Source organism: Polyodon spathula, chromosome 18 (genome assembly GCF_017654505.1).
Source record: "Polyodon spathula isolate WHYD16114869_AA chromosome 18, ASM1765450v1, whole genome shotgun sequence".
NCBI classification, from domain to species: Eukaryota; Metazoa; Chordata; class Actinopteri; order Acipenseriformes; family Polyodontidae; genus Polyodon; species Polyodon spathula.
The window spans coordinates 31013102-31034780 of record NC_054551.1 but is presented as its reverse complement, the minus strand read 5'-3'; the positions used below and the strand labels follow the sequence as shown (position 1 = coordinate 31034780).

Below are 21679 nucleotides of genomic sequence, written 5' to 3'. Positions count from 1 at the left end.
AATCAGATAAAGGGCGACCCCGAGTGGTCAATTTACTGAAGTTATGGAGAGACAGACCAAGCGCTTTGAAAAAAAAAAAAAAAACATCCCTGTAAGACTTCTAGCAATATTCAAATCAGTTGGTTTTGAAATTCAAAATAGATCCTTAAATCGTGTGTACATGTGGCGGGGGTGTTACCTGTCAAAATGTTACTGGTATTGCAAACTGGAGAAAGACAGCACGTTTCTAAAGTTTAAACTGTCAGTTTTGGGACAGGAAACTAGCAATTGAGTTCTCATATATACAAAATAAATAACTGGAAAACAACCTGGTTACGCAGACGTTGCAGCAAAAAAATAAATAAGACAACTGTTTTTTTTTCCTTACTTACTGTACTTACAGTGATTACTGTACCGCTATTCAGTCTTTGAATCGAACCGTTGGTTAAAATCTTTCAAAGAATAATTTTAATCTGTTTTAGTTCGTAATTTCTCTCAGATCTCTTTCGAGTTTACTTGAGGTACTCGCCGAGAAGCCGATAAACTCGTTTTACATTTTAAAAGCATATTTTTGTTAAAAAAAAAAAAAAAAAAAAGAACGGTGCTTGCTACTATTTGTACTGGGAATTAAAATATGCACACTTGCCAAAACTCGTGTTTCAAGTTTCTTTCAAAATAATTGGGATTATGTTTTAAAAATTCTCTCAGATGTTATCTGTATTATATTTGATCATAAGCTACCTTAAAACGTTTGTATTACCACATAGCATCAGACTGCAGCTTACCTTTGATTGTGTAGATGCCGAACTCAATGACAAGGGCAGTGCAGTTTGGAGCTCTTTGGCCGCCGCCAGAACCCCGCGAGAGACAACAGTTGTGAACTCCAATGAAGTGCTTGGCTATTTCATGAAATTCCAAAGCCCTTGAAAAGTAAATGTCATTTTACAATTGTACCCAGTATTTGCTATTATTATTATTATTATTATTGAGTTCGTTTTTTTAAAGTGATAATTTCTTCAGAAGTTTAAAAGACCAGTTACCTCTATTTGCATACACAATTGAAGTATTCAATATAGCAAAATGTTGTCAAGTGCATAAGTAATGCTTAACCTTAATTTGGTAAAGAAATTTAAATCAGCAACCTACATTTTTCACAAGAATACACGTTTTTTTTTTTTTTTTTTTAGAGCTACTCAGTGGTGTATGAGGTAAACGTACGCGGGAACACAGTTAAAGCTCAATACTGATGAGTTGGCACTGTAGTGAGACAACTAGGTAGGTGTGGTGAACCAAGCAGACAATAGCTACTCTGCCACTGACTGTTTTAAAACTTGCTTTTTACAGGTAGAAGGCCATGTACTGTAAGCAATCACTATTGAAAAAAGAAAAACTTATTGAGAATAAAATGAAGAACAAAGGACCCACCCAGTCTTACTGCACAGGTAGGGAATTAATAATATTTGGGGAACTGTTGCAGTTGTGGGGCGTTTTGATTAATACTTTTGAACCTAACTCTAATGTACATATTACAAGAATGCAAGGTATTATTTCATCATTGATGTGATAAAAAAAAGGCACCAAATCCAGGTACCTACACAGGATGACTTAGCAATACTAACTGTGCAGACTTTGGACAGCTCTGCAAGAACAACAAATGAGAACCACAAGGGAAAAGCACTGATCTTGCAGGGCGTTGAAAAGATCCCAGGATATGACATCAAGCTGAAAATGGACACGAGACAAAAGAACACCGCCACTGCCAGGGCTGATATCAGAGGCGGGAAATCATGTGATCCAATAACGTCAGACACCCACAAAAGAGCTGTGGAACAACTTAGCAGTTAATTCAAGACAGTCCGACTTTGCTAACTGTGCCTGGAGCTGTGGAAAACACAACAAAGCCCTCTTTCTGGCAGAAAACGGTTCTTAGCTTTGACAATAAATATCTTCCAGTCGTCAGCAGGAAGGTGTCTGACTGGTTGAGGAAGAATGTATTGCTGTAAAAGTTTACCACCTTGTTTTTCTCAGAGCAAGAAAAATAATATGACACAGCACTAGTTCCCAAGCTGGCAGTTTGTGGAGCGGATAGCTTTTTTTCCACACACGTGACGCAATAGATTGAAGCTACCTCTGTAACACTGTGTTTTTCCCCTGTGTAAACTGCAACCCCAACAGATTCGCCTTTGATAGTACAAACTGTGGTAATTACTGGCAATATAAACTGCCCTCTTAGTGTAAGTCTCACAGCTCACCATTGTTCATTCAGGAGGTTTGTATTCTTTGTCCTTGCCCTATTAATCAGACCTGTTCCAAATTCACACATTTGCAGATATTAACTTATGGAACTTCTTTTCTGATTTTGCATACATTGTGAACCATCTTTATTTATACACACACATATACAACGGGATCTTCTTGTGGCTGTGAAAATAACCATTGCCCTAAAAACCTTACCTGTTAGCAGCTATGCCTTACCTTGTTAGTAGCACTTTACATTTGGCATGCATTAAGGTGCCAGTCGCCTATGGCTGATGTTAATGGCGACGAACGTTCGCCCGAGAATGATGAAACTTTGCAATTCTGGTTACTGCAAGCCCACAGGATTAAGTTATACCTTCAAAGTCAACACATATTGCACATATAGACGGTATTCATATACATTACGTATCTCTTATATATATATATATATATATATATATATATATATATATATATATATATATATATATGTCAATATATATATATATATATTGTTACCTTAGAATTTATAATTTTAAGGCATTGTGGTAAAAAAAAAAAAAAAAAAAAAAAAAAAAAAAAAAAACAAAGAACCCTGTGAACTAAAACAAAACAAAACAAATCTCTGAAGCCAGCCTGCTTGTATTTTACAGTAGGTGTTATTCTCTGTATCTGCATTGCTTGGTTTTTGTTTTATTTGTACACACTTAACAGCAAACACTCTCCTGCTGTTACAGCACCCCTCTTAGTTTAACTAGTCTTTTGCACGCTTACCCCCATGATCCCTAATCTGGTTTTCACAGCGACCGCACCCAGCAATCACCCCCCAGCCTCCTTTCATCTCGTGCATTGATACCCGTCCATCTTCTGCAAAGACATTCCGGAGGAATTCCGATCCCACGACTCCTAGTTTAACTGGATGCGCTAGCAACAAGGGGCTGTGCGCTCTCTCCAGTGAGTCTAGCAAGACTGTATTTCTGATCTGACGTGACACCGCATTCACTCAATACTGTACTTGCTTTTGGTAGTACTGTACATTTATCTGCTAAATCAAATAACATTTAGCTATATGTTGTCCCGTTATCATCAGCGCAAATGTTTCCACAATTATAATTAAAAAAATCAGGTATGTGCAAAACCCATTCTTGTATTCACCTGTGAGTCTGTTCTGCTGCAGAAGTGTACACGCGATAAAGTAAATTGTTTACTGTCTCCATGATCCATATTTGCTACAGATTTGAACATTTCTCCCTTCTAAATAAGGTTGTCCTGAATGACTGCAAAGTACTTGGGGCTTTTACAGAAGCTACCCCGCCTGCATGATTCTGTTTGGGTACTCGAGGCTCCAGATAAATGGTTCCGAGCAAATACGTGGCAGAAGGACCCGGGGAAAGAGGCATTGCATTTTCATCGCTTTGATTTTGCACAGATAGTTTTCCACAAATCCATAAATACCGAAGGAAGTAAACTACACAAAGCAAACGCAGCAATAGCCACATGCAAAACAGGCTGTTTTTAAACCGGATCAGAATAGTTTTTATAACAGCACATCGTAGCGGTATCAGTTGGCATTCTGACAGAATTTGACTTTTCATATCTTTTCAGTTACGCTACTTCTGAAACCATGTTTTTGATAGATCTTTTACATCTTGCCCTGCACTTGACCCTGGATTACTAGCTGAAGTGAAAGACAGAGTGACGTGAATATCAATGTGTGCAGTGGTTTCAAGGGAGCTGATGTGGCAGGTAAAATTTGACAGTGTACAGTACTGGCGCTTGGTAGCATGTCATGAAGGGTAGCTGCTGAGGTGAAGCAGAGCCAGACAGGGTAAGAGATTCGGTTTTTCATTGTATCATAGGAAGCTTTTAAACTTACACCACGGCTGGTTGTTTAAGTTAGTTTTCTTGTTAGTCTTCACTTTTAAATAAACTGAAAGGAAAGTATTCAAAGATGTGTGTAGGCATCAGTGTTTTATAACTGTGCTGTTGCATTTAAAGAGTGGAGTTGAATACATTCTTATAGATTAATTTCCACAAAATCTGCTTACGTTTTGTTTTGGCCAAGGCACACCATTTAAATTTGTAACTTCAGTCACAAAAAATGCAACTTGAAAAATAATAAAATCAGAGGGAAGCAGAGACGAGATGGAGTCCAGAAGTTATCAGTGGCATGACCCAAGGCAGTCTCAGCCACCGTCTTACTACTCAAAAAGACCCCTCTTCGAATCTGATTATCCACGAGGGTCTAACACCAGGGGTGTTACTTTATTAGAAACAACCCGTTTCATTCTTTGTGGGCTGTTTTAGTTTTATACATCTGTGACAGTGTAGCATCGTGGCCCAGGCAGGTTACCAGCAGGAATTAGACCCAGAGATAGAAATCTGTGGTTCAAACAAAAGAAGAACACATTTGTAGGCTGACCTTCCCTACCCAGTTCCTACCCAGTTCCTACTCAGTACAGCACAAACCCCTCCAACAAACAAAGGATGTTGCTTTCGTTTTATACAGGTGCCATTCCCCAGTTAGCACTTAATGACATAATTGGAGAATGGCCACACCTGTGATTGTTGACAGGGACAGAATTAACCCCATCCTGCCACCCTTACATTCCCACACACTATTTACACAAGCAGGGCCCTGCCACAAAACCATTTGAACTTTAGAGATTAATTCATCAGAGGATGTTAAAAGACAATTATGGATTGCTGTCTCAGGATAATGGAGGCCACATTGCAGACTTTAAGGGCTCTTAGTTGTTTATTTTTAAGAATATATAGCTGGTCATGTATACTGTGTCCTATGCAAATGCGCAGCTAGTCAACCCAGTCTCTGAGTACCCCTGTACCAGTGGTTCCCAACTCTGGTCCTGTGGATCCCCTGTGTCTTCTTAACCAGATGCTAAATTGAACTAAGGGTTTGCTTAATTAGACCTTTTTAATTGTTCTCAGATCTTAAAAAGTTGCAGATTTCAAGTTACTCATTAGTTACATAGACGATTAATTATTGTTTAGTTAGTCCAATAAAAGGTATCACATCTCCTTCTCTTTGTCTAAGTTACTTATAAAACATCATAGCTAACTTGAAATCTGCAAATGTTTAAGTTAAAAAGTCAAATTAAACTAATTATTAGTTTAATATAAGGGCTTAGTTAAGTAATTGAGAGCTCAGTTGGAATGAAAACCAGCAGACACAGGGTGTCCCCAGGACCAGGGTTGGGAACCACTGCCCTGTACTGTTTAACTTCATATCAGTGCTACTCTATTATATAATTGGTGTCTTGCTTTCTACCATCTTCCATAGTTTAGCCTTTTATGCTATTTACTTCATCAGACAGAAAATCCTGAAACCTGCTTGCACTGTTCTGTGTGGGGATAGCGAAGAAGCTTTAAGCTTCATTTTGAATATTTTCTGAAAGCTATCTGCTTTCCCTGCTACTTGTAATGAAGTAGTGTAGTGGAATTTGCTCAGCCTCTATCATAAAGTTTAATGTTCACCCATTCTGACTAGACAGGCACATCTAATGACTGCTGTTCCAAGTAAGAATGATGGGCCTGCAGTTCCTGGAGTCGCCCACTCTAGCATCTCTTTACCTGCAGGAAGCGTGACAGGCTGTCTGGGTACAACACTGACCACGCCCTGCATTTACCAGTACTCATTTAGCCTTTTATTTTAGTGGTTTTATGGCTTTGGTATCCAGTGTATCTTTAGAAGCGTTATAGTTCAGCGCTCAGAGGGCTCCTGCCAATTCCTCCAAGTATTTTCACTTCGATATACCTCAGTTCTACACAGCCATAAAACTGGTCACAGTCAGGATAGCCCTGAGAACTAAATAGAAGGAAACTTTGAAAATCTCCTCAGTGGACTTCTTAAAATAATGCAATTGAGTGTAATTATGATGGCTTGTTTTATCTGAGAAATCTCTCTAAAAGCACAGTGAGTTAATCATCCCATCAGTGCCTTTAAAATGTACCTAACAGACCTGAATGAAACGTTTATTTTAGACAGGGCTACAATTATCCAGCCCGCGACCCCAGAGAGGAGTATGGGCACTATAACTATGGCTATCAAAGAGGACAGCATGAGTACAGAGGTAGAAATATTATTATAAGTTAAAATCACTACCCTTGTATATTTTTACTTGCACATATAGTTGTTCTAGGGCAAGCTGAACTACTTTCTCATGCTACTGATATCTTTAAGTTTATGTTTACAACTGTGCAAAGCGTTTGTCTTTATTACTTTAATACAAGCTGTAATAGCTTTTGTGTAAAAATGCACATGTTTAAACCATTGTGCTTTCTGTATCTTTTCTAAAAGCTAATTGTATTATGCAAAACAGAAATGGGCCATATTTTGTGTAGATGCTGAGCGATGGAATCCCATCAATCCCCATCGAGATTACTGGAACCAAGGCCCTTACCAAGACAGATGATATGAACAGGAAACGATTCGTGATACATATAGGGAACCTCACCCAGACAGGTCAGTTGTGTCCAGAGGCGTTCAGATAATAACATAACAGAATATTATAGTGGTTGGAAGTACTGGTGTAAGTGATTCCTGCTCCTATCATAACCCTTGGGTCCAAACAGATATTTCTAATATTCATATGATACTCTGTTGTTATGTCACTCAATCTTTTAACACTGCCTATTCAATAGAACTTGTTTCCCTGGGAAAGGCTGTTTGTCTGAAGCCAGTAAGCAGGTATGCAGTACCTAGTCAAACCACTGCACATGTCCTTTTCAGATATAATGAGCTTGCAGGGAGTTACCAGTATGACTACAACTCAGAATAAAAACCCAGTGGCGGCGATGCAGAGGAGACTGGAGGCGATCACAGAGAGGTACACTGAGTAGAACTACCTCCGAGATAATAGCACGGAATAGCATGGGAGCCCAAAGCCTCTGTCGGCTGAACCTAGCAAACAATTCTATAACCTAGATGTGCGAATGTTCTGCCACTGAAATCTGAAGAATGCAAATAATAGGCAGCCCTGCAACCTAAGCAGCAGACCAGGTAAATATTCAAGCTGCTGAATGCAGCAGTCTTGAAGTTCTGCAAAAAAGGTAAAGGCTATAACTGATTCTATAGGGTTACATTTCGAACCACAAGCCAATATTCCTGTAATAAATAACAAGCTGTATCCATTGGTTGATGCGTTTTTCCAAACACTTGCTAGTAAGAATATTTAACAAATAAAATAACCTTTACAAGGACATGATTCATTCATAAATGTTTTGTTTTATTTTTCTTTTTTTTTTTTTTTCTTTTTCTTTTTGCATAATTTATCATTTGTAGTATAAAATGCATCCCATTTAAAAAATTTTTTTTTTTTTTTTTAAATTTGAGCACTGTTCTCAAAAGTGTTTCGAATTGTTCTTTGTTCAAAGATCTGGTTGAAAATGTAAATGTGTTTATAGTTCCCTATTAGTAAGCATTTCTGGTTCTTCCACACTAGTCATCCTGATATATATGATTCACAGACAGTGGATGATGACTCGAAGGTTTTGCAGGGAAGATCTCCACAAGGTGGTTGCAATAACATTTTCCTAGCACAGAGCCGACGCTTGCTGGAAAGAGGAGTCACTGAGAAGCCCTCTGCTGCCCTCCTCTGGAATCTGTTGGCACTGCTGTGCAGACAGAATGGAGTAGGTTTACCTGAAACACTTCTTTTTTTTTTTTTTTAGGGACCGTGATGGTAAAGCACAGGAGAGTCAGGAACTTCAGTATGGCAGACATGCAGACACTTCAGGTCAGAACACAGCTAGCACCAGTGGGATCCTCTTGGCTATTCAGAGTACCATTATGTATTATGTTATGATCACAGTATTATAGTAAGCTTTCGCGTAATTTTGGCATCTGCCCAAGAACAAGCAAATGCATAAGATATATAAATAGTATGGTAAAAGTGTTTTTTTAACTTGCAAAACAGTTGTCTGAAAGTAAAAAGGGTATTATGTATTTGTATATGTGGGTATTCAATACAGGTATGAAATATGAAAATAATTTAGCAGAATGCTTTAAAAGAAGGCTTTTCCATTTACCCTGTACTTTTATAAACGATTCCTATTAAAAACGTGTTCAAGACAAACAGCCCAATTTTTGCACTTTACTGCTGGTTTAAAAAAAGGTATATTACTAATAGATATTTGTGTTTCTTGACCCTCCAGCTGTATTATAAACACCCTAAAAGTTAAAACCACTTGTAATCCCAAATCCCATTATCTACCTCGCCTAATCACTGAAATAATTATTCTTTAAAAAACAAAAAAACAAAAAAAACACATTACAATTAACATTCCCAGACTGGTATACTGCAATACTGTGTTCAACCCCCTCCTCATGGATCTTTCGTATGCTGCCTGTACCAAGGGTAATGCCATGTGTGATGCGTACCAGTATTTACCCATGCACTTCTAACCTATTCACAAACTTTGAACGTATACATTATTCACAGTTTTGACTAATAATATAGAGATTGATATTCGTTAAACTTAGTTGGCTTCTATAACAGTCAATAAAGGTGTTACAGATAAAATAAAACAGCCTTTCTATAAATAATAATCTGCAATACCAGTACTGTTATTATGATGTTTTATTTTATATATTGTCCTTTAAGAAATACATATTTGCTTTTCCTTTAATAAAAAAAAAAAATACAAAAACTGACAGCTTTTTATTTGTAAGGTTTTCGATATATATAAAATCACAGATGATGTGAAAACAGGTCAGTAACACACAACCTCTGTTTTTGTTATTGATTGCCATTTAATACAAATTCTTTTTTTTTAACTTTTTAAAATAATGTTTAAATGCGGAGATCCTCAGTAAAACGGTAACAGTAATACGGTACATCTACTGTACAACATTTAAACACTGCTTCATGCTCTATAAGGTTTAGTTAAGGTGGAATTCAAGGTGGAATTTGTAACTCAGAGGTTATAAATTAAAAATTGTAAAATTGCAATTTACATAGCATACAGTTTATTAACACGATGCTCGTTTTCACTACTTAAGTGACATTCTCCAAACTCTCATTGGCAAATAGGTAAGTGCAAAAAGTATATTCCATGATTTTTAGGAAATTAGGACTGTAAAAATGTGCTCTTAATAAAGTTTTTATCCGACAACATAAACAATGCAAGTTTATATATTGTTTTACATTAGCAGTTGGATTTCTTTTATTTATTTATTTGTAACAAATCTAGTTTTAGAAACTCAACATTTGTTTGGCATTCATGTTACATCAATCTGTCCCCTTTACTGTGAACTAGAATTACAGAAACACCTTCTGGAAGTTTCTGCCCTATTTTTGGCCCACGCGACACAACAGCAATGGATGAAGGGAAGCACCTGACATTAGAATACTGTGACTGTGTAACTGTGATATTCCAACAGATACAAGTGCACTGCTGTGAATGACCTGTGCTACTGTCAGGGTACAATGGTTCACATGCAAGAGAACATTTCATTTCTCAAAAAAAAAAAAAAAAAAGAGCAAGAATAATGCAGTGTATACCTTCCAACTCAGCAAGCCACATTTGACACATGCAAAATGATTTACCATCAGCCACTGTGTTTTTATTTTTTGATTTGGTTTCAGTTTAAACCAACCCATAATCCCTGTACCTTGGGTAGAAATCAGTATCATTCTTCAGGATTAAAATCTGTCTAAAATTGTTAAAATCACAAACGAACCACCAGTTGACATTTATAGTGTCTTTTGGGATTTATGATGCCTTCGACACTTATTACAGTATTTTTTTTGTTCAAACCAGGCCGTATAAACCTCTTAGAACTGCCATGTTTTCCAGTTGAACATTTATGGTCTGTGCACAACTGGCTATGATACATGAATACAAAGTACAATGATACAAAACAGAAGTTACATAATTTGGGGCATCGCTGGTAAACTAAGGTCTTCTGTAGTCATAAATTTTTTGTTTTAGAAAAGCTTTTACTTTTACGATACAGAATCCTACCTCCCTGAATATTACTACTGATAATCAAAACCCTTGCAGCTGGTTTCCCGACCCCTGGCTCACACGACCTAATGTTAGTAAGCTAATCAGGGTCCCTTAGATACACTAAAACACAATGCAAATATTAATGGAATGGCTCAACAGCATTTGAACTCAATACCCCTGACATACAGAGCAGCCACCCACCAACGTCTGACTCATTTAAACATTAAGTGTTTTTTAAATTTTATCTTGCTGATTAAAAAAAAAAAAAAAAAAAATTCTAAATGATTCCAGAGGCCGGCCGCGGGCTGCAAGAAGAGTTATAAAGTGAGTCTGTCTCCTCCAACACCGGCTCTGCCTTCTCCAGGCTGTGTTTGTTCTGGTGGCGGATGAGGTGGGTGGACTGGGTGAATGCTTTCCCACATTGGGGGCACTGATACGGTCTCTCCCCGGTGTGGATGCGGGTGTGCTGAGTCAGCTGGGAGGCGTGGCGGAAGGCTTTGCCACATTGCGTGCAAAGAAAGGCCTTCTTGTCAGAGTGGATCTGCTGGTGGCGCTTGAGGGTGGAGGAGCGGGCAAAGGCCTGGCCGCACTTGGGGCAGACGAAGGGCCGCTCCCCGGTGTGGATGCGCTGGTGGCGGATAAGCCGGGACGACTGGGCGAAAGACATCCCGCACTCCGAGCATTTGAAAGGGCGCTGCCCCGTGTGGAGGGTCTGGTGCTCGAAGAGGTTGGAAGACTTGGTGAAGGACTTGCTGCAAATGGGGCAGATAAAGGGCCGCTCCCCAGTGTGGGTCCTCTGGTGCTCCACCATCCTGCTGGCCACTGCAAACTCCTTCCCACAGTCGGGGCAGCGGAAGGGCTTCTCCCCCAGGTGGGTGCGCTGGTGCCGGAGCAGAGACAGCGGCTTGTTGAAGGTCTTGCCACACTCCTGGCACGGGTAGGGCTTGTTGTTGTTGTGCATGTTGCGCTCGTGCTTGCGCAGGTCGGAGGAGCGCACGAACGCCTTCGCACAGGCCGCGCACACATACGGCTTCTCCCCCGTGTGTGTGCGGATGTGCTTGCGGAAGTCCGAGGACCAGATGTACGTCTTGTCGCAGTACGGGCACTTGTATGGCCGCTCCCCTGTGTGCAGCCTCTTGTGCTGCTGCAGCGTGCCCTGGTGTGAGTACGCCTTCCCGCAGAGCTCGCACGAGTATGGCTTCAGCCCGCTGTGAGTTTCAATGTGGCTCAGCAGGTTGCTGGACTTTTTAAATGCTCGGCCACACTGCATGCACTTGTACGGCCTGTTCTCTGCGTCCTTGCCGGTGTTGTCTGCCACTTTCTTTTTCTCGATTACTTCAGCTGTGACAGTCTCTGCCTTTTTTGTAGGCTCCTGTTGTTTAAGTTGCTCCGAATTTAGTTTGATCTTCTTCTCCTGATCCCCATTCTCATACTTGCTCCTTCCTATCGAGTCAGAAGACAGGCTTTCCTCTACCCCATCAGCAGGCTGCTCCACTTTGGCCTTCATGTGCACAACGGTGAAGCTGTCATTGTACGAATCATCAGAATCACACTGCATATGAACCATGGTGTCCAGGTTCTCTCCCTCCCCTGTTTTATTCGACACCTCAGTTAGACTGTCCTCAACTCGTGCCCTGTCGAAATTACCAGAGGTCACTCCGTTGGAGTATTCATCAGATGGAACGTCATAGTTACCTGCAACACCTTCAGAGTTGATGAAAGTAAAATTCTGATATAGTGAACTTGGCGCCACCTCATCTTTGCAGAGAGGGTCCCCTGCTGCAAGCTTTTTCTCTGCAATCTTTCCTGAAGAGCAGGCTGAATTGTTATCAGCAGGTAGCTTTAAATCAGCTTTGTTCCTGTTTTTAATTCGCCTTGGAACTGTCATTTTCCTTTCCCTAGAGGTGCTGGAGGAGGAAAGACTGCTGCAAGGTGTTTCATCAGACTGTTCATCCAGCTGTTGATCATCCATGATGCTTATTTACTTTCATCTGGCTACTTAACAGGTTAATATTATCATGGTTTAGTGCTGAACCATTTAATTTGTACACCTAACAATTTAAAAGAGAAACATAATTATTTCAGATGCATTTAATTTACAGTGCTCCATACTAACGCATAAACATAATGACACTTAATTATCGGTACAGAAAGGTTAATTTAGGTAAAGTTATGTAGGTTGCATCTATCCTTATTGCTTAAAAAAAAAAAAAAAAAAACTCAAATTATCTTATATATTTAACACTTTTCCAACAATAAATTAAAATTTGTAAATACAAACATGCACAATAGCACTCGACTGCAATGTTCCTCACTCTGTCAAAACCAGAGGTGGTCGCCAAATAAACCCACCAACCAACCAACCTGTCATAACGATGCGTGACACGGTTGTCAACCCTGCTGCTGCATTTCTTTCCAAAATGGATAACATAATACTACCATTAACTGGCGAGTCTGTTTTCAACTGGCTCATCCAGTTAACCAACCCCAGCGCCAGCTGTCAAACAGCAAAGCAATTCAGAGAAACTGGTTCACAACAGTCCAGTTTCACAGAGCTGCCTGCACATGCCCCGTTTCTTTTGTTTTGAGGAATGACCAAAGCAGGCCGCTGCAACACTTCTGCTAAAGACAAGGAGCAACAGAATGCAAACACCGCAATCACTTACCTTTTCAATGCAAATATTTTAACCACGTGTTCCCAACAGCTTGTCCCGTGCGTCCCGGTGAATTACTGTTTATGTTAAAAAAGTCAAAAGCTGTTAAAGCTTTGCAGTTCCTCTCTTCATTATACAGAAACGCAGAACGTGTTGTTGGAGGAGTTTCACAGGCTACAGGACCCTGCTCACTGGAGACAAGAATGCTGGTAAGCTGGCTATTGCACTGCCTTTTACTTGCGCGAAAGCTTCTGTGACCCAAGCCATGCAAGGGAAGAAGAAACGAGTTTGCTGTACACGCAAATTTCTGCTGGTGATTTTTGCAATAGTCACGTTACATCACTGCAGTTGTAGAGCATGATAAAGGTTTTGCCATCACCAACACAACTAAAAGTTGTTTTTAGTGCTCTCACTGCTGATTCAGAAATGCGTATTTTTTTTTTTTTTTTTTTTTTTTAGGACTGTCACTTTCAAATTTGAACGTCGAGTTAAACTAAACATGCACAACAGCGTGTTCTGCGAATAAAGTGTGTAGGGAAGGCGGATGGGGACTAATATTTTTGCATCCCTGTCCTATGGGGGGGTTATGTAATGAACTGTAATTTTTTGTAGATCGCCAACCATTATTTTACAACGATCAAAAAAAAAAAAAAAAAAAAAATGTGTAAAAAAAGTTTTACGGTTTAAATTAATAACATTTTGCTTTCAACGCATAACGAATATACTGTATAGTTAAATACATATATGGAAATATACACAATTGGTATACTCTAGTTATTGTCAATTCAGTTCAGAACACAATCCTTGTGTTGCCACTAGGTGGTATTAAATATTACTGGACAAAAATGTAATCCTGTCAAATCTGAATTAAAGCATTCATGCCAGAAAGCCTATGCCCATGTATTACTTATTTTTATGAGCTAATCAATATGTAATTTCAGGTATATTTATATAAACATTGAGTGAATGATTTTGTGTTTTGAATCTGACTTTAATTTGTTTGGTAAACAGGTACATACCAACCCTAATCTAGACTGCGCAGGGCAGTGAAAGGAGAAGCACATCAGCGATAGCACACATTTACCAGTGACAAAATAAGAAGACCAGAAAATATTTTGTATCATTCTATAAGGAATTACACTGTGTAAAAAAATAAAATAAAATTTGTTCCTGGGTAGTAAGTGTTATTTCCTAATTATTTATGCCTCAAAAGTATAGAACATGCCTATTATTCCCCACAAACTTTGCTTTTGTGACCAGGACAGTGATATTTTGAAATATCACTATTTCCAATGGGAAAATGGGCAAATGTGTGTCTTTTCATTCACATAAAGTCAGAAAAAAACAACATATGAATCCAAATTAACATGTATTTATTCTAAAGTAATACAAAAATGACTACAAAAGATTTAGAAGTGAGTAGTTTTTCGAGATTTACAATTATACTGTAAATACAGTATAACACAAAAATTGTGTTACATAGTGTTATTGTTATTCAGCATTCAACAAAGTATTTGACAACCCCTGGGGTTTAATTACACATTTTGAAAGTGAAGAATAGATGGTAAACCTTAGTCACTGCTTGAGGTATGCACATAGCAATGCCCCATTGGAAGAGAGTTTTATACTGATCTCCCCTGAGGATGCAAAGCTAGTGGCACATGTTCGCTCTGCAGTTTAACTGTAGTGGGTACAACAACAGGGTACACCATTGTATGCACCAGCCTGATAATTATTGGATGAGAGTCTGCTTCTCAGCTCAGCACTGTTAGGGGAATTAAAAATGTTTTTGGTGTTTTCATCAAGGGTTGATTCTGAGTATATGTCTGAGCACATTAAACAGAATGTGTTCTGATGTTAGACTTTATCTTGATGTCATAACAGGCTGTTGGAGACTGACAGGAGCTGTTACTGCAGTTGAAAAGGTATTGTTCTTTAGTCAGGTTAAAGTTGTATGCACTGTATTGAAGTATTGCATTCGTGTTTCTAACAGTGTTTTCCTTTTCACGTAAAAATACAATTGTGCTGTACCAATCCTGAAGTGAACATAACAATGATTGTTATGTAATCTAAAATTATTATAGAACGGTAAACAAAGACACACAAAGGGAAACACACGTGGCAGTGTAAGTATACAAAAGACGCATTTTATAAATATTTTGCATTTGTGCACATTTTTCCAGATTTGGGATTAATAATACAAATGTATATAAATAAAGCTGACCCTAATGGACAGTGCTTACATAAACAATACTGGAATGTACCTGGAAGCTGTTTTTTTCTCACTATCCCGTCAGTTTGCCTTATGAACAGAGCAGCGGTTCCTTGCTGCGCACAGAGCTTTGGAGACCCTATTGGTCTTGCACTATATTTTACACCTGCGTCTGAAGAGTAAATCACTTTTGCGGCCGTCGTTTTTTAACACGCTGTGGAAGCAGACACAGTTTAACAGCTATAAAGCACATACAGGAAAGCCGGTAGTCTGTTTATCTACCCAATGCTGAAAACAGTTATCAACAAAGCCAACAGCCCTTCTATCCCTTGTGATCCACACAAGAATAATGAGGGTGGTCTTGTGTGCATGTGTACGTGTATAGAGAGAAAGCCACATGAGTCTCCATGACCTAGTGACAACAAGAACGTCATGATAACCGAGAACACATATTAGAAACAATGTAGTGTTGTCAACATTAGAAGGAGACTGCAGTGGCATTTGTGTCTACAAAATACAAACTTTATTAAAACAACTCTGCATACATTGAGTTAAATGTATTGTTTTGTAGTGTTATACATACTGTATTATACAATGCCAGCAGTAGTGAGTCATAATTTTACTGGTCAGTAAATTAGCAAGGTGTATTTTGAATAACCAGTACTGTTTTTGCTAAAAGGCCTTCCTGCACTGGGAGCACTTAAAGGCCCACTCGGGTGTAGCTGGAGGACTGGCTGAACAACTTCCTGTAGATCCCACACAGGAAGGGCTTCAGGCCCATTTGCCCCTTGCGGTGCTGCTGCAGGGTGGAGGGGTCCGAGAGGTCTTCTGGCAGAAGATGCACTGGAAGGGATGGTCCCTGGTGTGCGTTTTCTGGTGTATCAGGAGGGAGGGAGGTAGAGCATGCGAAGCACTTGTCACACTCTGAGCAGTGGTAAGGTTTCTCTCCTGTGTGAGTCTGCTGATGCCGGTTCACCATGGATACCTGATAGAAACCCTTCCCGCAAAAACGTGCACTCATAGGGTCTCTCCCCTGTGTGAATGCGGCGGTGCACGACAAAGTCCGACTTCCTCACAAAGTTTCTTCCACAGTCCCCACAAGTAAAGGTGGTCACTGTGATGAGTGGGATCTGAGACTGTCTACTCAGGCCCTTGCTCTGTTCCTTCGTTATCCTGGAATCCTGGTGGTAAGATGGATCTGCAATGAACTCCACCACTGGTTCAGGAACTGCATATTCTAGAAAAGCACTGCCAAGGTCCGAATATTTATGAAGCAAGACCCCTGGCATCACCTCGTCCTCCTCTTGCTCACAGTCCTGGCCTGCCGGAGTATAGTCTTCCTCATTTATATTAATGGAATCATGTTCACAATGGGTGTACAGGTGGTGGTTCTCCATTTCATGCTCGCCTTGGAAGATGTGCTGGCCATCATGATAGGTACTGCTTTCCAGGAAATCAGCGCCACCAGCACAAAGTGCTTCATCTTCCTTGTCGGACATTTTATTTTCCCAAAATGCTGTTTTATCATTTCATCATGTAGTATTTGCAGTTACTATACTATATCTACTGCGGTACCCACTGCAACTTTACAGCCTGCTTCATGTATTTGTCCTCCTGCAGCACACAAGCAAGCATCAGCACCAAACAATAAAAGGCCCCAGAGAGGTGCATTCCACACAAACACATCTACCTCACCTTCGCACCTCTCCAGAAAACGTAAAACCGCTTTGCATTCATTGTAATCGGCGCACATTTTTAATACTGATTCTGGAGATGTTGTTAACAATGCCAATGCAATCTGCAGCAGCTGGAGGCATTTTCTGGGACGGGCCAGGAGAACAGACAAGAAATATGGCTGCCTCGACTGATGCCTGGATTCTCCATAAAAGTTGTCTTCGGTTTGGCGAATTTAATCTTTCCCATTCAGCAATAGGAGTGCAAACCTAAGTGTTTCATGTATGTAAAGCTTCACGAGTTCTTAGCAATTATTTATGAAATAGGACTCGATATTTTTATATTTTATACTACAACCAAAGCACGTATTATTTAACAAGGGGCACTAGCTATAGTATGCATCCAGTGTATAATATTATGTACAATACAGTGAAAACATTATTCTTCATATGCATTCCAAAAACACTTACGCCGTTTTATTGGTGTATAGTACACAGTATATCCAATATGGACTGCTAACCACAGACGTATATTATAGCATCTTATTTCTATAGTATGACCCTGGGAATTAAATGTTAAAGTAAATTTAGTAAAATTAAGAAAATCATATAGTACTGTTACAATGCACAAGTGCACCAACAACATCTTTGCATGACAGCCGTCATCGGCATGCCTTCATCCCATCCTAGCCTTCTATGTATTATTGCTATTTTACTGTTGGATACGATATAATATGGAAAATAGTATATTCCTCTTGAACTAAAAAAGGTACTGTACCTATTATTATTTATTTGGCAGACTCCTAAATATATACGCTATATAGACCAAGTTTACATAATTGCACTGGGGGAATAAAACCCCAAAGTAGTTTGAGAAAATGTATTTATACACCAGATGGCGCTGTTTTACAAGAGATGAGGTTTCCTTCCTTTGCGCTAGATTAGATTAGCCTCAAACAAATATATCTTAGTAGTACTTCTTAAAGTATTTAGCAACCAAACCTGTCTCTGTTTATTTTGTTGTCAGAATTATGTTTCCTTCCAAGTTTCACCCGCAAACTTAGATGTGAAGGGATTGTTAGTTTTGCACAATATTAAGTGGTTTGGCCTGAATGGGGAAATCAAATCCTATTATTACAGCAAAGTAAAATTAATATAATCAGCACCATCTATCTAGTAAGAAATATACAGCAGGAAATTCCAGTTCCCTTTCAATTCGAAGACGACCACCAAAACATTATGTTTTGGATATGTCTGCCTATTGGTAGGTATTTTCTGAGCTTTCTAACCATAGCTGCCGATAGGCTCCTTCCTGGGAAGATGCCCTTGGTCCCGCCCACGAGGGATTAAAACCGTCAACCGGCTTCGCCTTACCCCCACTATTGAGCAACTCTGCTGGCTACTGTTATCAGTTAAATTTATATATATATATATATATATATATATATATATATATATATATATATATATATATATATATATATATATATATTCAGTGGGCTGTATTTTTACCAGCCCTGCAGTAGATTAGACCATGGCGGCTGCCTCGGCCCGTCTTGGTTCCAGTTATGCGTCTGGCCCCTGAACGGGACTGCTGGCCAACCCTAGGGCTGTCAGACACGGTTATGGGTACGTTGCAGAGCGGTAGGGCAGACTCCACTAGGTCGCTGTACTCTTGTAAGTGGAAGTTTTTTCAGAATTGGTGTCTGACTAGAAGTCATGACCCAGTATTTTGCCCCATGCCAGTTATCTTGCAGTTTCTGCAAGAACTGCTTGATGCTGGTAGGTCACCTTCCACTTGAAGGTGTATTTAGCGGCTATCTATGCATGCCATGCCCCTGTAGATTCAGTATCTCCTTGCATTTTTTGCTGACCCGGCACTCAATGGTTCTGCCCTCCCAGGAGGACCGTCCCCAAGTGGAGCCTTGATATTGTACTGGAGGCTCTCATGAAGGCCCTTTTTGAGCCTATACATGCCATAGAGTTTAAGCATCTGTCTATGAAGACAGCCTTCCTCTTGGCTATCATCTCCTCAAAGTGGGTCAGTGATCTGCAAGCGCTGTCGATGCACAGCACCTCTATTCGTATTTGGGACAATAGCAGCAGGGTGTCACTGTGTACAAACCCTGCTTTCCTCCCCAGGGTGATCACATCCTTTCACATGAATCAGTCAGTGGAACTGGAGTCTTTCCATCCACCTCCGTTTGCTTTGGAGCAGGATAGGAGTTGTCTTGTCTTTTAGGGAACCAGGGTTACGGTAAGTAACCTAACGTTTTGTTAACTTGTTAAGAATGACCTTGCTTATTTAGAGAAGGACACAGTTTCTTGATACCTTGTTACATATACTCTTTCCATCTGAAGAGTTGTGACGTGTGTGTGACCGTTCACACGTACATTTACATCCACAGTAACAGCTGGATTGTAGAATGAGTTTCCCTTTCAAAGAGTATGTCCGTGTCTTTGCATTCATACAAGGCTTCGTGTTTTCCAGGATTTTGGAATGGAGCTCTTCTTTGTTTGCGGTGAAAGGGGTACCATGAAAGCACATATATTGACGGGTTCAAAAACAAAAGCCTGGTCTTTAAAGAGTTACATTTTTTTTTTACCTGCTTTTGAAAGGGCAACATTGTGTTCTTTGTAGAATAAATAACACATGGCCTACATTTTACTTGAACATATCTGATAACGAGGAGGAGATCTCACACAACTGTTTATGTTAGATACTTAGTTCAGGTGTAGTGGAGAACATTTGTATGCTTTTGAACTTGACTTGCACGAATGCTGATAAGGTGTTCTGAGACTTTTAATTCCTCAATTTTATCTATATCTATATGCAGTGAGCCCTATTATAGTTCATGTGTACAGTATAAAAGTAGGTCACTATGATTTCACAATATGATTTCATTCTATGTTTTTTGGTTTGGCACCACTATTCTACAGCAGTATGATGTTGAGTGTGAATGAGTGGCTGCTTTGCATTTAATGCCCACAAAAACTCTGCCTCGTTCTTGGACAACCTCCACTTCCCATACACCTGTATTTCAGTGATGATCAGCAATGGTTTAGATAGCTAAAGATGGAAACTTTCGTGTTGTGATGTTCTGAATTCCCTTTGTGCAGTTCTCTGTGTTGCAAGCTCAATCCATAATGTACAAGCTAAGGTTTAAAATCTTAATGTCTTTCTACATTATCTGATTTCCAGAGTATCTTCACGCTTTGGCCAGGAGGGAGAAATCACACCCCATTATTACAGCAAAGCAATGTCAATATGATCAGTTTTAATTTGATTTGATGCCAACAGGAAGCCATATTATCTAGTGAACTCACATCACCCATAAAATAATTTTAAAATGGTTCAATGCCAGCACAGTGTATCTAGTAAGAAATATAGAACCAGTCTCACTAAACCTAAATACAAACACACAGATGCAAAAGTAATAAAGCATTCCAGATTGGAGCAGTTCAGTTTGACAGTGTTCTGGTTTGTATTCCATTTGCAGTATAAATACAGGTCCTGAGTTGCACAGTCATGCATGTAGAGCGCACACTGCTATTGTCTTATGATATGTGTTATCCTTGACCCAATGCATGTAGTTCCCCTTAATTGATATTAGGGTTATTTGCAGCTTAGAAAACTATCCGAAGAGAACCAAGCCACCGCAGACTGAGCCAGGGCTGCCTCATGAGGGAACCACTGCGAATAGATGGGCTGCGGATTCTCTCAAGGCTGTTAGACACACCTGAGTAAAAAGAGATTTACTGTGTAAACAATGCATTTGTATTAATATCAAATGAGGAAAGTGCAGAACCGAATGGATATCCAGTTAGAACACAAACAGCTGGGACTTCTCCTCCCTCAACGAGGCAATGATAACAGTGAGCAAAATAAAGTGCTTTTATCAGAAATAAAAATGTGTTTTAAATAAACATGATCAAATAATGTGCTCCGATAATCTTCAAGTGTGACGTAGAAATTGTGTCCTTTTAATTGATGCAGTACATAGAAAGGTTATCTGTCGATAGCTTGCTAGAAATGTGATTTTGGAGGTTATAAAACCTGTAACAACCCTTAAAGGATTTTTCTGCTTTTTTCTGCCAAATACACCATGCTCACTGGAATGGAGTTCAGTCCTATCACAATACATGCAGCTTCCTGGTGCATTTAGGTGTTAGACATCATCTGCCACATGTGTTTATCTACAGACAGTCGTAACTTTGGAAATACACTAATTTTCATACAACTTTATATATAAGCCTTTAAATTGTATTAAGTAAACCATGAAGAAGACTTTAAAACACCATGTCGGTTGATCGTTTACCATTGGGGTAACAGGGTTTAAGAAACAGGCTGTCCTGTTTAAAACTATTTGTATTTTACCTAGTAGGGTGTTTAGTTGCTCCTGGTTTGCAAGTAAGTCAGAAATAAAAATGATCAGATGCACAAAACTCACCTTAGGAACCAGGATTACTATAGCCATTTAGTTACAAAGCTGTTTAGACAGCAAATGAGTACCAAGCAGAAAACTGTACAGTATGGCCATAAAAGTCAATATAGGATACTGGTAATATATATATATATATATATATATATATATATATATATGTGTGTGTGTGTGTGTGTGTGTGTGTGTGTGTATAAAGTCAGAGTTACATAACTGCTGTGTCGGTTCACATTGATCTCACATGGATCTTTTTTCTTCAGTTTTCACTGCTTTCCCTGACTGTCTCTTTCTAGCTGATTACACCCCACAGATCAGTGGGCTTCACTTCGATCTCACAACCAACCCTCTTCACATCCATTGTGGGGTCGGAGTGAAGCCCACTGATCTGCGGGACTCCTGGGTGTGAAGACGGTTGATTGTGGGATCAGAGATCGAGTATCTACTTTCCTCACGCTATTGGCTTTGGAAGCCTGAAGCCATTTCTGTTAGTATACAGTTGGGGATGTAATC

General features: G+C 39.5%; 2 protein-coding genes across 2 annotated transcripts in view; one reads left to right on the top strand and one right to left on the bottom strand.

The window, feature by feature from the left end:
- LOC121330908 (guanine nucleotide-binding protein G(I)/G(S)/G(O) subunit gamma-12-like) overlaps positions 1-14011 on the top strand; it is a 63118-nt gene extending 49107 nt beyond the window's left edge. The window contains exons 3-8 of the mRNA XM_041277865.1: positions 1324-1421; positions 6220-6308; positions 6580-6700; positions 7909-7973; positions 12982-13051; positions 13854-14011. Of these exons, the coding sequence (XP_041133799.1) occupies positions 1334-1421; positions 6220-6308; positions 6580-6700; positions 7909-7973; positions 12982-13051; positions 13854-13870 (450 nt within the window). The 5' untranslated portion in view covers positions 1324-1333 and the 3' untranslated portion in view covers positions 13871-14011. The remainder of the gene's footprint in view (positions 1-1323; positions 1422-6219; positions 6309-6579; positions 6701-7908; positions 7974-12981; positions 13052-13853) is intronic.
- On the bottom strand, positions 8864-13020 carry LOC121330905 (zinc finger protein 648-like). Its single transcript, XM_041277860.1, has 2 exons — positions 12855-13020; positions 8864-12239 (listed from the first exon to the last, which is right to left on the bottom strand). Exon 2 carries the CDS (start codon positions 12158-12160, stop codon positions 10466-10468), a length of 1695 nt encoding a protein of 564 aa, XP_041133794.1. The 5' UTR covers positions 12161-12239; positions 12855-13020; the 3' UTR covers positions 8864-10465.
- Positions 14012-21679: the final 7668 nt, after the last annotated feature.